The sequence below is a fragment of the Typopeltis vanoorti genome, chromosome 13 (genome assembly GCF_054136105.1).
Source record: "Typopeltis vanoorti isolate ZY-2024b chromosome 13, IOZ_Tvanoo_1.0, whole genome shotgun sequence".
Lineage (NCBI taxonomy): Eukaryota > Metazoa > Arthropoda > Arachnida > Uropygi > Thelyphonidae > Typopeltis > Typopeltis vanoorti.
In genome coordinates this window covers 65132732-65148864 of record NC_143561.1, presented here as the reverse complement: position 1 = coordinate 65148864, position 16133 = coordinate 65132732, and the positions used below count along the sequence as shown (strand labels likewise).

The window sequence follows — 16133 nt, the reverse complement described above, 5'->3', positions numbered from 1 at the left end:
AATGAATAAATCGAGCAAGTTCTCCTTTACTTCGAACGTACATATATTCGAGGTTGACAGCTCAGGAACGGCACTTATAGACAACCTCTATTCAATATTTCTACTTGGAACCATAGACACTCTGCAGCCAACTGTATAGCTAGAACTACAAATTATATCGAAGGATGGCACTATGGACTTCAGTCGCTCTTTCTGTGTTCCCATCCAACTGTTTGGAAATTTTTGGATAACATTGTTAAAGAATTATCTTTACAACATACAAACTATTTGCAGCATTTAACTGGTCAACGAAACCCAGGACATTATAGGTACATTTCGTTAAAACAACGTATTTCAAATATTGTACAAAATTACGACTCTAATAGACGATTGGATTTTTTACGTTGTATAGCTTATATGACTTAGTGTTTGTTTTTTATTATTTTTTAAATTAAAAGTAATTTTTGCAATATTAAGAAAGTTTATATGTTTAATTTGACAACAAAATACCAATAATATTTTAATCGAATTAAAGTCAACAGGTAGGTCTTATAAAGTATTACAAAATTAATGGAACTCTTATCTGAAAATAAATATAAAATTCATCATAAAAATTTAAAAACTCACGGGATAAAATAATAATTTTATCCCGTGTAATTTTGTCCTGTGTAATTTTAACATGTAACCAGTAGGAAGTCAATTGAATAAATTCATATGGAATAAGAGAGAAATTAGTCGGAACACTAAATTAGCTGTATACAAGACAGTGTTCAAACCAGTTTTAACTTATGGATCTGAGAGCTGGGTCAAAGTAGAACACTTGACCAAAGACTAGAGACCACAGATATGAGAGTCCTGAGAAAGATTAGGAGCGTGAACAGATGGTATCAATGGCAATATCATATTAAAAATGAGGATATTAGGAAAGAACTTGACATTGTTGATATCCAGAAATGCATTAGCAGAGCTAATCTCAGGTGGTATGGTCATTTAAACAGAATGGGCGAGGAAAGATTGGCAAAACAAGTATTCTCTGCCAGGTTGACAGGAAAACGACTAGAGGAAGACCAAGATATAGGTGGATTGATACGGTACAAAGTGCATTAGACGACAGAAATATAAGATCTGATAATATTGGAGTCTTGACAAGTAATAGACTGATCTGGAGGAAAATTGTAGATAGGAAGTTAGTAATGATGTAAATTTTTCATGTAGTACTATCATATCCTGTACACCCCTTGAGGGTACATGGCAGGAATTTGATGATGATGATGATTTTTTGTATATAATAGTGATTATTTAAAGTTTGTATTTTTCTTTTAGCATATTGTTTATCTTAATAACAATGAAAATAACTTTCAATGGGCATTATTTCAGTTAGTATCATGCCTTGTTTCAGGAGCACATTAATAGCATGTAACATGTACATGCTATTAATGTCCCATCATACGACTGATAATTCAATGGGGCATTACTGGATGATGTCATACGTTTGTATGCAGTCTGTTGTTATATAGAGACCTAGCTTTCAAAAAAAAAAAAATTAAACATGAAAACTTTTTTTTTTATAAAAGCTGAAAATTAAAATACAGACCTGTTTGCCTAGTGATTTTTTAAAAAAATCCGATTCTTCATGAATGACCTTGGAATCAAATACATGTTATACATTTCATTTTGAACAACTATTTAAAACCTTATTCTGTCACCCATATCAAATTTTAGGTAAAGGCAGGAGACAACCTAAGCCAGTTAAACCAAAGAAGATGATAAAAATGGATGGTCATCATGTGGTAACAACTGCATGTAATAATGGTACAAGTGCATTGGTTACTAGAGATGGAGAACTCTATTTGTTTGGAAAAGATACTGCTCATTCTGATCATAACACAGGTGAGCTGAGGTGAAAATTTCATTATATCTTGAAAGAAACATGATAATTTTTCATTAATTCAGTCTATGTTATTTAGTAATACTGTTAGCTCTTACTGTAGCAAATAATATAGAATTTGCTCATTGTAACAAAATATCAAAAATTTCTGACCATTGCTTAATGGCATCGCTGCTGTACTGAAGGATGTTTTTTTGTGACTCTTATCCATAAAAGATTGTGCGCTTATAGTACATTAGTACTTGTGCATGCTAAGGATTATTATTTATTTTTTTACATAATCTGGAAAACTTGCTCTAGACACCAAACATTGAACTTTTGCACACTGCTTTGTCTCCAGTAAGCAGGACAGTCTCACACAGTACAATGAAATTCATCTTCCACTTAAAGGCATTCACAAACATATCCTGCCTATGACAAGATTCAAGCCTAAAGCCTGTTGGTTTTGTAACTGTTATGTTAACTACTTGGCCAATCAGCCCATGACTGCAACAAATATTTCACCATAAAAAAAGTATTTCTTTGGTCTTATTAGTTGACTATATTATTCAAAAAAAGATGTAAGTTTGTACCTTACTACTACTACCAGAGTGCCATAATTTAGTCCAGCAATTTTTAATATCAAAACTTGTTATTTAAGTAAAATGATTGGTTTGGTCTCATTCAATTTATGGCTGAATGTCTGTGTGCATTCTCCTGCTGGTTTATGTGGTCTGCAGGAATAAAAACTTTTCTTCTATTGAAAAGTTTTTGCTTCACCACTTCCATCTCTCCAGGAAACTCAGTCAACCAAATCTGTTCACAGGTCATATGGCCATATAAAAGCATATTGAAGAGAGAGGGGAATAATAACCTCCCTAATCTCTACTTGTTAGTGATTTCTTCAGCATCCATATAATCATATGAGCTGCTTTTTTTACTCACTGTATTTTTGCAATATGCCCATTGAACTTCAACTGTTTGTCACTGTCATCCCAAATTTCTATTACTGCAGTCTCTCAATATAATACACCACTTGTATAATCTTTTTATCCTAGAGCACATAACCTTACACTTTGTCATGTTGAATTGCAAATGTTATTCTTTGCCCAAGCTGCCAGCCTATTTCAATCATCCTGCATTGCCTTTATTAACTGCTCTCCTATTTGATTTAGAATCATTGATAAACTGCTGATATTCCCCATGAAACAGTTCTCGTTCTCACGAATGTACAAATTAAACAACAGCAGCCCATGTGCAGAACCCTATTGTTCACCACTGGTTACCTGCTTTCTGCTCAATTCATTCGCATGATATGCTATTTTCTGATGTCTTGTCATCTACGATCCTCTTATCTTTAACAGCTTCATGTCATGTCTATTTCTTCCCATTTATATAATAGGGTTCTGTGATATCATGTAAGATGCTTCTGAAAAATCTATTATAGCCATCTTTGTTGGTTAAGTGGTCTGACAAAGGAAACAGCCTTTCCTTTGTCAGATTAATAATAATTAAATTGTTATTATTCTTCAAAGACTTCAGCACTTTAAATTTAGAAAAAGAAAGATTAGAATGAGGAGACTTTGCACTGAAAAGAATTTTTGCACTTTTGAACTGAATCCTGTTAGCTGTTTTAAGATATAAGGATTGAAGGCCTCTATGCTGTGAAAAAAATCCAAAAGAAGTATCCATTTTGGAGAAATGGTGACATCATGTCCTTTAGATAAACTAAGTTCATCCTTTGTTAGTGGATGGCCAGATATATTTAAGACAATTTTATTTGAGTCATAGATAACATTGAGTGCTGATTCCAACATGGTTTACAAGTAAATCAAACTTGCAAAAGTTTGATTGCTGTTCTATAATCCTGTACCAAAGAGAGATGCTTATGAAATTTAGGTGAAAAATTCTGCAATAAATAACCTTTAAAGTGTTTTCCTCCATTTTTATAGTTATATTATTATGTCAATGAAGGTATTCAAATATTGAAACAAACCTCTTGTTCTATTTCCATATTCAGATTTCCATAGTGAAAGTGAATCGTGTTGAAATTTCTTGAATAAACTATATAGAAACAGGAATGAAATTAATAATTGAATAACAAAATTAAGTATTTACAACCTGATGTTTTACCAGGCTGCAAGGTAACATTATCAAAGGTACTTTGAAGATATATGTCTAGCCAAGGCTAAAATTAAAATGACCTCCAGAACAAGAACAACAAAAAACAAGTTTCATGTATGGAGGGCAACTTTGATGCTCTTTGCAGTGATATTCATTGATTATTGCCAAAAGGCAGATGGACCAATGCACCAAATTTATGGTGAATTACACCATTTCTATTATAGTTCACTAGGTTCTGTAGCATAAGCCATTTTGTGATTTAAACTAGTACTTATGTAGTAGCTTTGCTTTTTTCCACTTGATGAAATAGTCTTCATCCAAGGCATGTTGTGTTTTTTGGTTGTCCAAGTGGTCTCTCCAAAGTACTGACAGGATGGACCTAGATGTAGGTTTCTGTTTTTCAATACCAAAAACTACCTACAATTTTGTAGGTAGCTTTTGGTATTGAGACCACATAGTAATATAAAGAGTTTATTAAAATAAACAATTAAAAACCGGACAAGTTTTGTGCATTGTAAGACTTACATCATCATCAGGGGTAATGGTACATGACAGTTTTACACAACAAAGGCTTATTAACAATTAATTGCACATTAGATGTTTTTTATAACTTCACAACTGTTAAATAATTGAGAAACCAGAATACAAATGATATATTCGTATTTATTACCTTTTATTACTATGTGGTCTCAATACTGAAAACTACCTACAAGACAGGATGGACCACCTGGACAACCAAAAAGTTTGTCCAGGTTGTCAGGGGATTGACGGGGGGGGGGGGGGGGGCACTGTGAACACTTGTGAAGGAGAGAGGAACTTGGTGATCCTTAATTTGTCTGAGGAAAGTTAACACTCTATTGTAGACTGCTCTTAATTTGCATTCTGGGGAGCAAGCCCAGTTTATCTGTTATACCTTTAATATTGGGTAGGGATATGGTGTGTATATAGTCTGGTTATGGTGGTGTGTGTGTGGGCAGTTTATTTTTAAGGAGTTTAGCAAGTTTTAAACATGAACTAAAAACAACAAATCTTCCACACACACACACGTATGTGCGCGCTCCACCATAACCAGGCTATATACACATCAATATATATACAATATATTTCACAAGTACAGCCATTCTGGTCTTGCAGACCATGCTCTGGATACACGCCACAGAATACGGTGGAAGAAAGCTCAGTAATACACCGTAGCAAATACAAATTCAAAAGACTATTTATGGAATCAGCCTCAGCCCTAAGAAATTCTCCATACCTCAACAAATTTGGTTGTATGCGACTGCCCCAAATTTGGGAGGCTTACATCAGCAGACCTTCAGCCCAACTGCCAAGAACACCTACTTAGCCCACTAGAGGGCACCATCAGGACTTTTAGGAGAACAATAGCTTCATCTCTTCATTCCCAGTTACTGTGTTTGTAGTGCCTATGTACACGTGCCTTTTTTTGTAAGTTCCTTTAGAAGATGGCAACATGACGTTGCCGAAATATCGGAAAATATTTATTAAAGTATAATTTAATTTATATCCTTAACTACGTTGTTCAATTCCTTAAGTGTTTTAATAATATATACACATCATATCCTACCCAACATTAAAGGTACAACAGATAAACTGAGCTTGCTCCTGAAATAATGCTGAACCATTTTCTGTTCAAAGAGCTTGTTGTTCCAGATGCAGTGCAGATTCAAAGAATGAAATTTGCTCTGATCTGGAGGCTAAAGTTTTGAAAATTCCATGTTTCTGGACAGGATGGTGGTTGTGAAGTGGCATGCAAGTATCTGCCTGTGTGTGTGGGCTTCCAGTGGATTGAACACATGAGGGTCCCATCCGATTGGCTTGTAACTAAAGTATCCACCCTGCTTGAGAGGAGCTGAATTACGTGCAGCGTTTCAAAGGATTCCATGAATAACTTAGCAAAGTTGGGAGGGGAGTCCCTTGCTGTACTTTTCATTTCTTTAAAAAACTGTTTATTCCAGCTAAAATACCTGATTTAAGGTTGTGCTTAAAAAAGTATGAAAATATCCTTCAGGAATATTTTGTAAAGGTGCTGTCTGTATTATCCACTAGCACATTACTGAAAAGAGATGACATGTCAGAGCTTGCTAAGTGATTATTTCCCTCCAATTGAGAGTTCTATATAGTAGTACTATATAATGACAAGACATTCTTTCATTTAAAAAAAAAACTTTACACTCACTTTAAAACTGCTATATATATAGAACGTTCAGTTGAAAGGAAATGATCTTTTAGTGAGTTTTGTGTCTTATCTTTTCACTAATGTTCCAGAGAAAGACACAATAGTTTTTTCAATTAAATTAAATATGGAAATAGACAACAGAATTAGTTAAGCTGGTATGGTAGGAAGTATGGTATGAATAAATTTATATGGAATAAGAAAGAATTTAGTCAAAATTAAATTAGCTGTATACAAGACAGTGTTCATACCAGTTTTAACTTATGGATTGAAGAGCTGAGTTAGAAATAAAATACCTGATCAAAGACTGGAGCTCTTTGATAATAGAGTTCTGATAAAGATTTAGGGAGTGAACAGATGGCATCAATGGCAGTATCACATTAAAAATGAGGATATTAGGAAAGATCTTGTCATTGTTAGATTTCAGGAAAGTGTTAGCAGAGCTAATCTCAGATTGTATAGTCACTTAAACAGAATGGAAGAGGCAGGATTAGCAAAACAAACGTTATTTTCCAGATTGTCAGGAAAAATTCTAGAGGAAAAATTCATGATGTGGGTAGATTGACAGTAAAAAGTGCCTTAACAGACAGAAATATAAAATATGATAGTGTTGCAGTCTTGACAGATAATGGATTAATTTGGAGGAAAGTTGATCATGATGTAACTTTTTCATGTAGTATTATCATAATATCCTGTACACCCCTGAAGGTACATATAAAATTTGATGATGATATAGGAAGTAATTTGACAGGAATTCAGTTGTTTTCTGATGATGCTAAACTGAGAAAAATAATAGTAAATGAAAGTGATGCAGAGATCCTGCAGGAAGACTTAAATAAACTAACACTATGGAGAAAGATAAATGGCTTCCAGTTGAATGTGGCCAAGTGTAAGGTGATGCACTTTAGGAAGAGATCACAAGCTGTGTAGTATATTGATGGAACTGAACCGCAGGAAATTGATGAGGCTAGGGACTCGTGTAAATGTGGACAGGGAGTTGAAATTTAGAGGACATATGGTGAAGGTAACACCGAAACAGCACATCAGATTATGTGGTCGTTGAAGAACGACAAGCAAGGTAGAAAGGTTATTGTTCCCTTATACAAGGTGTCCCAAAATTCATGCAAGAAGTAATTTTGATAGAAAACACAGGTTTTTTAATTAAAAATTGTAATTTCTTATCGATTCATAAAGTATACAGTATAGGTTTATGCATGGAATAGCATATCGGGTAAATGGCCTCCATGGCTTTGCTGGCACATATACACTCTTTTGTCGAAATTTTCCATGACCGTTTTGCATAAATGTGGCTGAATTTCATTGATACAGCGCTCAATTTCCTCCTTCAAGGCGTGGGTGGTCGTGGGCTTGTTGGCATAAACCTTAGACTTCAAAAAACCCCAAAGAAAAAAGTCCAACGGCGTTAAGTCACTTGATCTGGGCGGCCAATTCTGATCACCAAAACGGGAAATTATACGACCAGGAAATGACTATGCAGTAATTGAATCGTTTCTCAGGCTGTATGGCATGTGGCACCGTCTGGTTGAAACCACATGTCGTCCACATCCATATCTTGCAATTTAGGCACAAAAAACTGGATTATCATGTCACGATAGCGAGCACCATTAACTGTTATTGCCTTACCAGCCGCATTTTCAAAGAAGAATGGACCGATGATGCCTCCAGCCCAAAATCCGCACCAAACAAATGTTGTGGACATTTGTTTCTCAACAATCACTCGTGGATTTTCTGAACCCCAAATGCGACAATTTTGTCGATTAACGAAGCCATCAAGATGAAAATGAGCCTCATCGCTGAAGATGATTTTGTTCGAAAAATAAGCATCCACTTGTTGTTCCATAATCCATTGTTCCATAATGAGCCTCATCACTGAAGATGATTTTGTTCGAAAAATAAGCATCCAGTTGTTGTTGTTCCAATTGAACTTTGTAAGCATAAAGATGCAAATCTTTCGTGAGAATACGCTGTAGAGAGTTTCTCGAAATGCCCAATTCAAGACCATGGTGCCGAATTGATGTTCATGGACTCTCAGCAACACTCTCACGAACTGCTTCAATGTTTTCTGTTGAACGACTTGTTGAAGGACAGCCAGAGCGTATAAGATCACTAATTGATCCAGTTTCCTTGAATTTTTTAATTAATCTTTTCACAGTTGATGAAGTTAAATCACTATTCCGACCATATTTTGTACGAAAATTGTGAACTGTAGCTACCAAACCTTCATTATTTTTAAAATATTGCTCAACAATGAAAATGCATTGCTCTTTTGTGTAGCACTCCATTTTTAATAACTCTGAACTGTCAGCTTTCACGCTGTCTTTTTTTTCTCGTTGGCAACACTTTACTGCACAAATGGCGCTAAATTTAAATCTTGCATGAATTTTGGGACACCCTGTATAAGCCTTTAATAAGTCCACATCTGCACTACTGTGTACAGATCTGTATTCCGTGTGGATATAGAGGCAAGTGACAAAGATTGTGGCAACTCTATAGAATGCTCCCTATGAGAATACATTGACGGTTTGTAGGTTTCAAAAATTAGCTGATTGCAGAAAAAGAGGAGATATGATAAAAGTTTAAATTATTTAAGCGGTTTTATAGGAGTGAACTAAGAATTTGCTGCACTATGTAGATGACATCTGGCTAGGATTCACAAAGTAACTAGAAGAGTTTACAAGCTGCCTGAATAGTCTACATCCATATACACTTCACTTTGGAATTGGGAAAACAACCGATTACTGCCATTTCCAGATATCTTTGTAGGGATCTCCAAAGAAAAAAAATGCACTTGTTTTGTATATAGAAAACCAATACCTCACACCAGAAGATATCTCCATTCTGCATTCACCCCCCCCCCCCCCACAAAAAGTAGGAATTAGGCACAGCATTTCTAATAGCACAGAAAAAATGAACCAAGAACTTAAATACTTCAGTCTTACCATATTTCAAGATTGATATCAGTGAGCCATTCATTATTTATTTATTCTTGATCACTTCCATGCATTTTCAGTTCTAACACTTCAGTATGTCTTTAAGTCACTTCTGTGGAAAAAGAGAAACAATTTCTTCTGTGTGATTATAAACAAATATTGAGGATAAAAACATTGAAAATCACCAAAACTGAATAAAACCAAAACCCTTAGGTTTACACACCATTCAGCTACACTAGTGGGTTTTCGAATTCTGCTTGGCTCCGATACATTGGTGGGCTGGAAAGTAAGAAAACATTTGAAAAATAAAAAATAAAACTGTAATACTTTTTTCTTTCATCGTTCGGTTTTCATATCCACTATTACTGATTTAAATTTTGCATATTCTGTGCTATATACGACTACTATTGGTAACTAGCTTATTTTGGGTGTGTTCTTGTCATTAATGTAGAAAAATAATAAAATAAAAAATAAATTACATAAATTATAATAACACAATTGCACAAGGCTACATAGTCCTAGTTTTATTAAAAATTATTGATTATCTTGGGCCAGCTATCATGATTTGCTAAGGGTGGAGTGGGCCATTACCCACTACCCTCTTATTGATTGTATCCCATTATGAAAAAAATCAATGATGATCTGAAAAGTTTCACAAAACAAAACTTTTTGTGAATAGATGCAATCTATTCATAAAAATTCCATAGATGCAATAAATGAGGTAAAATACAAATAGATTTTCATTACTTAGTTTGCAAATATCAATGAAGAAATGCCTCTTTCTTGGTAACAAGCCTCTAATGTAAATTCATCAAATCAGCATTATGTAAATGAAATTAACAGTTAAATTCCTCTTCTGATTTTACTTGTCAACTAAAAAAGTCTTGCTCATTATGGATGAGGAGAAGAGCACATTTTTCAAGTCCCACGTGCGAGTGTGTGTGTGTGTGTGTATGTATATATATATATATATATATATATATATATATATATATATACACGAGAGCAGAACAAATCTGAAAACAAACCCCAACTCAACATCACCAGAGTTAAAGATCGGTACTATCAACGTAAGAAGCCTGAATGGCAAAGAAATGGAGCTAGCTGAGGAATTAGATAAGTACCAGATCGACATAATAGGGGTGACTGAAACAAAAAAGACCAAAACTGGTGAGATCTTTCTGAGCAATAAATACAAAATGTTATATTCAGGCAATAACAATCAAGGAAAAGAAGGAGTAGCCATAGTATTCAACACAAAATACGAGGTTCAACACAAAATACGAGGTTAATCTTCTTGAATGGCAGTCAGTCTCAAGTAGAGTAATGTGGGCAAATATGAGAATGGGGAACTGGACAATGAGACTTATTTGTGCCTATGGTCCCACAGAAGGTTCTACTAAGGTAGAAGTGGAGGAATTTTTTGAGGCTTTAGAAAAAGCAACTGACACAATGAAAAAGGAAAAGTTGGTCCTTGTTGGGGATCTAAATAGTAGAGTAGGAAATGATTGTGAGACATACAAAAATATTTTGGGAAAATTTGGAGAAAAGAGCAAAGCTAATAATAATGGCAAATATCTGTTGGATTTCTGCTCAGGACATGGACTGGTTATTACTAACACCATGTTCCAACATAAAAATGTGCACAAATTCACATGGAGAGAAGAGGCTAGGAATAAGAAAAGCCTCATTGACTATGTTATTGTTGATAGTGATGTTTTCTCCCTGGTGCAGGACACCAGTGTACAGAGGATTTGAAATTGGAAGTGATCACTATTTAGTCTTGAGCAGGATAAAATTGAATTTCATATTGAAAAGAATAACATGTAAGAAAGTTTTAAAGCGAATAAAAGTTGAGCAGCTCTCAGATGTAAACTGTAGACTAAAATACAGAAATATTATTGAAAAGAAAATGAAAGAGTTTGAGAACAGGAATCAAACCGTGGAGATTCAGTGGCAAACTCTGAAGGAAACATTGATTGATTCTGCCAGAGAGGCATGTGGTGAGGTTGTGTGCAAAGATAAAAAAATCAGAACTCCCTGGTGGACACAGGAAGTTAAAGAGGCAGTGAAGGAAAAGAAGAAAGCATATCAAAAGTTCCTGGCAAATAAGTCAGCTTTTACTCTTACAGAATACAGAGACAAATGTAAGAAAGCTAAACAGTGTGTAAAACTAGCTAAACAAAAGTCATGGGAGGACTTTGGCAAGAATATAGAAAATAAATATCAAGAAGGTGGCAAAATATTCTGGAGGTTGTTGAAGAAGCTTAGGAATGGAGGAAAGAGTGCTGTAAAAGGAATTAGAGATGATAAAGGTGAAATGAAAACAGGAGAAAAAGATATCCTTGAAGTATGGAGTAATTACTTTGAAAAACTGCTAAATGAAACAAGCAGTGATGACAGCACAGTGATAGAAAACACTGACCAGGCATGCAGTCAGGAATACATATCCATACTTGAAGTAGAAAAAGCCATCAAAGGCTTGAAATGTGGAAAGGCAGCAGGAGTAGATGATATTCGACCAGAAATGCTGAAGTATGGTGGTATAAGAGTCTTACAGTGGCTGCACTGCATAGTTCAGAAAGCCTGGACAGAGGGACGAATTCCCGATGATTGGAGTAGAGCTCTCATAGTACCCATATATAAAAAGGGAAATAAAACTGAATGCGAGAATTACAGAGGTATTTCCCTACTGAGTGTTCCTGGCAAGATCTATGCAAGTATACTTGAGAAACGGTTGAGAAGAATTGTGGAAGAAAAGCTTGGTGAAGAACAAGCTGGATTCAGGCCAAATAGAGGCTGTCAGGATCAGATCTTCACTTTACGACAAATAGTCGAGAAAGCATGGGAATATAACAAAGATCTGTATTTAAGTTTTGTCGATTTGGAAAAGGCATATGACAAGGTGCCAAGAGAGAAGCTATTCAATACGCTGCAGTTATATGGTGTCAATGGGGCATTATATCAAGCAATACTTAGTCTTTATTTGAGTTGTGAGTCAGCAGTTAGAATTGAAGGAAGTACAGGAAGATGGTTTAATGTTAAATCTGGTGTGAGACAAGGATGTACATTATCCCCTCTGTTATTCATTATCTATATGGATCACATTATGAAGGAATGTGGTATTAAACCTGATATCAAAATTGGAAATGTTAATGTCAGCTCTTTGCTTTATGCGGATGATGTTATACTTCTAAATAAATCCGCTACAAGTCTGCAAGATTCTCTGACTAAATTGAATAGCTGTTGTAATAGATATGGTATGAAGGTCAGCAATAAAAAGACAAAGACAATGAAAATAGGCAGAATCATTGAAAATGTCAACTGTGTTGTGAATGGAGAACCTGTGGAACAAGTAAAACATTTCAGCTACTTAGGCACAATTTTTACTGAAGATGGTAAACTAAATATAGAAATAGACAACAGAATCAGCAAAGCTGGTATCGTGGGAAGTCAATTGAATAAATTCATATGGAATAAGAAAGAAATTAGTCGGAACACTAAATTAGCTGTATACAAGACTGTGTTCAAACCAATTTTAACTTATGGATCTGAGAGCTGGGTCAGAAGTAAAACACTTGACCAAAGACTAGAGACCGCAGATATGAGAGTCCTGAGAAAGATTAGAGGCATGAACAGATGGCATCAATGGCAATATCATATTAAAAATGAGGATATTAGGAAAGAACTTGACATTGTCAGCATCCAGGAATGCGTTAGCAGAGCTAATCTCAGATGGTATGGTCACTTAAATAGAATGGGAGAGGAAAGATTAGCAAAACAAGTGTTCTCTGCCAGGTTGGCAGGAAAACGACCCAGAGGAAGACCAAGATATAGGTGGATTGATACGGTACAAAGTGCCTTAGACGATAGAAATATAAGATCTGATAATGTTGGAGTCTTGACAAGTAACAGACTGATTTGGAGGAAAATTGTAGATAGGAAGTTAGTAATGATTTAATTTTTTCATGTAGTACTGTCATATCCTGTACACTCCTTGAGGGTACATGGCAGGAATTTGATGATGATGATATATATATATATACACATATATATATATATATATATATATATATATATATATATATATATATATATATACGAGAGCAGTCTGAAAAGTTCTCAGCCTAACAATGAAAACACGAATTTATAATTTCAAAATTATTTTTATTTTTCAACATAATCCCCCTTAAGACTAATACATTTATTGCAGCAATGCTCCAGTGCCATTATCCTGTTCCTATAGTGGTTCCCAGTACAATCTGCAAAATACCCCCCCCCCCCCCCTCTACAGCTGCAATCACCTCTTGATTCGAAGAAAATGCTGATCAGCGAGAAAGAGTTTTAGTTTTGGTAAGAGATAGAAATCAGAGGGAGCCAAATCTGGGGAATAGGGTGGATGTTCCAACAATTCATAGTGCAGATCTCTTAAGTTTCCCATTGCCAAAACACCTTTGTGGACTGGTGCATTGTCCTGATGAAAGATGATTTTTTCCTTCTGCAAACCAGGTCTTTTTTCACAATTTTTTTCGTCTAGTCTGGTTAAAAGATCGGAATAATATTCCCCAGTTATTGTTTTATCCTTTTCAAGATAATTAATAAACAAAATGCCTGTAAAACATCCCAAAACACTGATGCAATGACCTTTCCTGCTGATTGAACTGACTTTGTCTTCTTTGGCACTGAACAACCGGCTTCTGTCCACTGTTTTGACTGCTGTTTGGATTCTGGTGTGTAATGTTGAATCCAAGTCTCATCCATAGTAATAAATCGACACACAAAATCAGTTTTATTCTTGTTAAAACGCTCCAAGCACTGGTCAGAGATTTTCATGCAAGTGCATTTTTGATCTGCTGTGAGCAAGCGTGGCATCCATCTTGCACGAATTTCATTTGCAATTCTTCATGCAAAATATATCCTACACATTCTTTTGAAATGCCTATAGTCTTGCAATTTCACGCATTTTGGCCGGTCATCCAATACCATATCGTGCACTTGATCGATGATTTCTGTTGTTGTTACACTTTCTGGACGTCCTTCACCTGGATCATCTTCACGGCTGGTAGGGTCACATTTAAACTAGGAAGCCCATTTCTTAATTGTCAAAAATGAAGTTGAAGAGTGCCCATAAACTTTTATGAACTTTGAATGAATTTCTTTTGGCATTAAACCTTCTTTTACAAAGAATTTTATAACCGCATGATACTTAATTTTATCCATTTCAAGGGATGCAGACAACTCTTTTGCTTCAGACAGCTGTATAAAACAAACTACTGGATAGAATGACTTGCAATTTCACATGGATGCTTATGATAGATGTACCAACTTAGAAAAAAAAATCTTGCCAATAGTGTTGCCATCTATGGCCAAGGCCGAGAACTGTTCAGACCACCCTCGTATATATATGTGTATGGATACAAGGTGTGTAGTGTGTTCAAAAAAAGACCAAACTTTTACTATAAAGATTTTATTGTTCATTTTAAGCATTGTCACCTTCAAAGTAGTCCAAAAAAGTCTCCCCCTTTACTGGCAGTAAACTATTCCCAACATTTCTTCCATTGTTGGAATGCTTCCTGGAATGCACTTTCTGTGATGGTGCGCAGTTCTCTTATCGCATTTTCCTGAATCTCGTCTATAGTTTGGAAATGACATCCTTTCAAAGTGGTTTTAAGTTTGGGAAACAGGAAAAAGTCTGCTGGGGCTAAGTCCAGAGAATAGGGTGGATGAAGCACAACGAATGGCTGATGTTTTGCCATATAACTGTGGATGAGGAGCGACACATTGTTGTGGTGCAACATCCAAGTCTGGTTTTCCCACAATTCAAGCCTCTTCCTGTGCTTAGCATCCCTCAAACATGCTGAAACTTACTCATTCAGCTATTTGTTTACCATCTGACCACGTGGTGCAAATTCATAATTGACAATGCCTTTCCAATCATAAAACACAACCAACACCACCTCAATCTTTGTCTGACTCATCCGTGCTTTTTTTGGTCAAGGAGACCCTTTCTCCACCCACTACAATGATTGCATCTTGGTTTCAACATCATATCCATAAACCCGTGTCTGAATTATTACCAAGTTTGCAGCAATATTTCAAGCACGCACACACAAGCTCCTTCATTGTCACTTTGTCACTAATCTGATGAACAGCTTGTGCACATGCTCACTTCAGTAGATGCAACTCGACAACTAATGTTCATAGCAGAATGGAGAAAATGGCAGTTTGTTGTCAAACCTGCTGCTAGGTGAGCTCAGTTGCTGCAGCATGTTCTCTGTGCTGGTTGGCACACTATTTAAAAAGCGGTCTTTTTTTGAACATGCCTCATATATAATGTATTCTTGGACTGGTTTAATGACATATTAGTTACTGCATTGCTGTGTTCCAGGTATGATGACATTAATATTAGGCTCATCAGGCTTGTATAATTATACAGTACAATTTAAAATCATTCAGAGTTGGGTATTTGACTCTTGATGTTGCTGCTGTTTTCATGAGACATAGCTGTGAACAGTTTATCTTATTGAAAAAATTGTATTCCATCTTATAAAGTTTTAATTATGCCTATCTTTTGCTATGGATATATCAAGCGCGTCAATTGAAAGGAACGATGAACTGCACTACCTGAAACATAACCTCACACTTAATGGTTTTGAACCCAAGACTATCAGAAAAATTCTTAATACATCTGCAACTCCCTTACTTACACAAGATTTTCAGAATGCAATTACTCTACCTTACATCAAAAATTTGCAGACAAAGTGGATTTTTTTTATCTCTACAAAAAATATCAAGATTCATATATCCACTGAAACCTTCACTCATCCCATGAAAAAATGAGGCATCTATGAGATTCATTGCTCTTGTGGCGTTTGTTATGTAGGCCAGACAGGAGGATTGGGAGAGATCCACATGTCTGAACACGTAAAAGATGTCGAAAAAAGAAGAGAACATAAATCAGGCCTTGGATTCCACACAGCCACTGGCCATCAGGTACTCTGGCAACAAACAAAAATGT

At 35.5% G+C, this 16133-nt stretch overlaps 1 protein-coding gene across 1 annotated transcript in view; it reads left to right on the top strand.

Annotated features, from left to right (window-relative positions):
• hiw (MYC binding protein highwire) overlaps positions 1 to 16133 on the top strand; it is a 1014282-nt gene that overhangs the window by 111215 nt on the left and 886934 nt on the right. The window contains exon 13 of the mRNA XM_090402616.1: positions 1702 to 1869. Within this exon, the coding sequence (XP_090258742.1) occupies positions 1702 to 1869 (168 nt within the window). The remainder of the gene's footprint in view (positions 1 to 1701; positions 1870 to 16133) is intronic.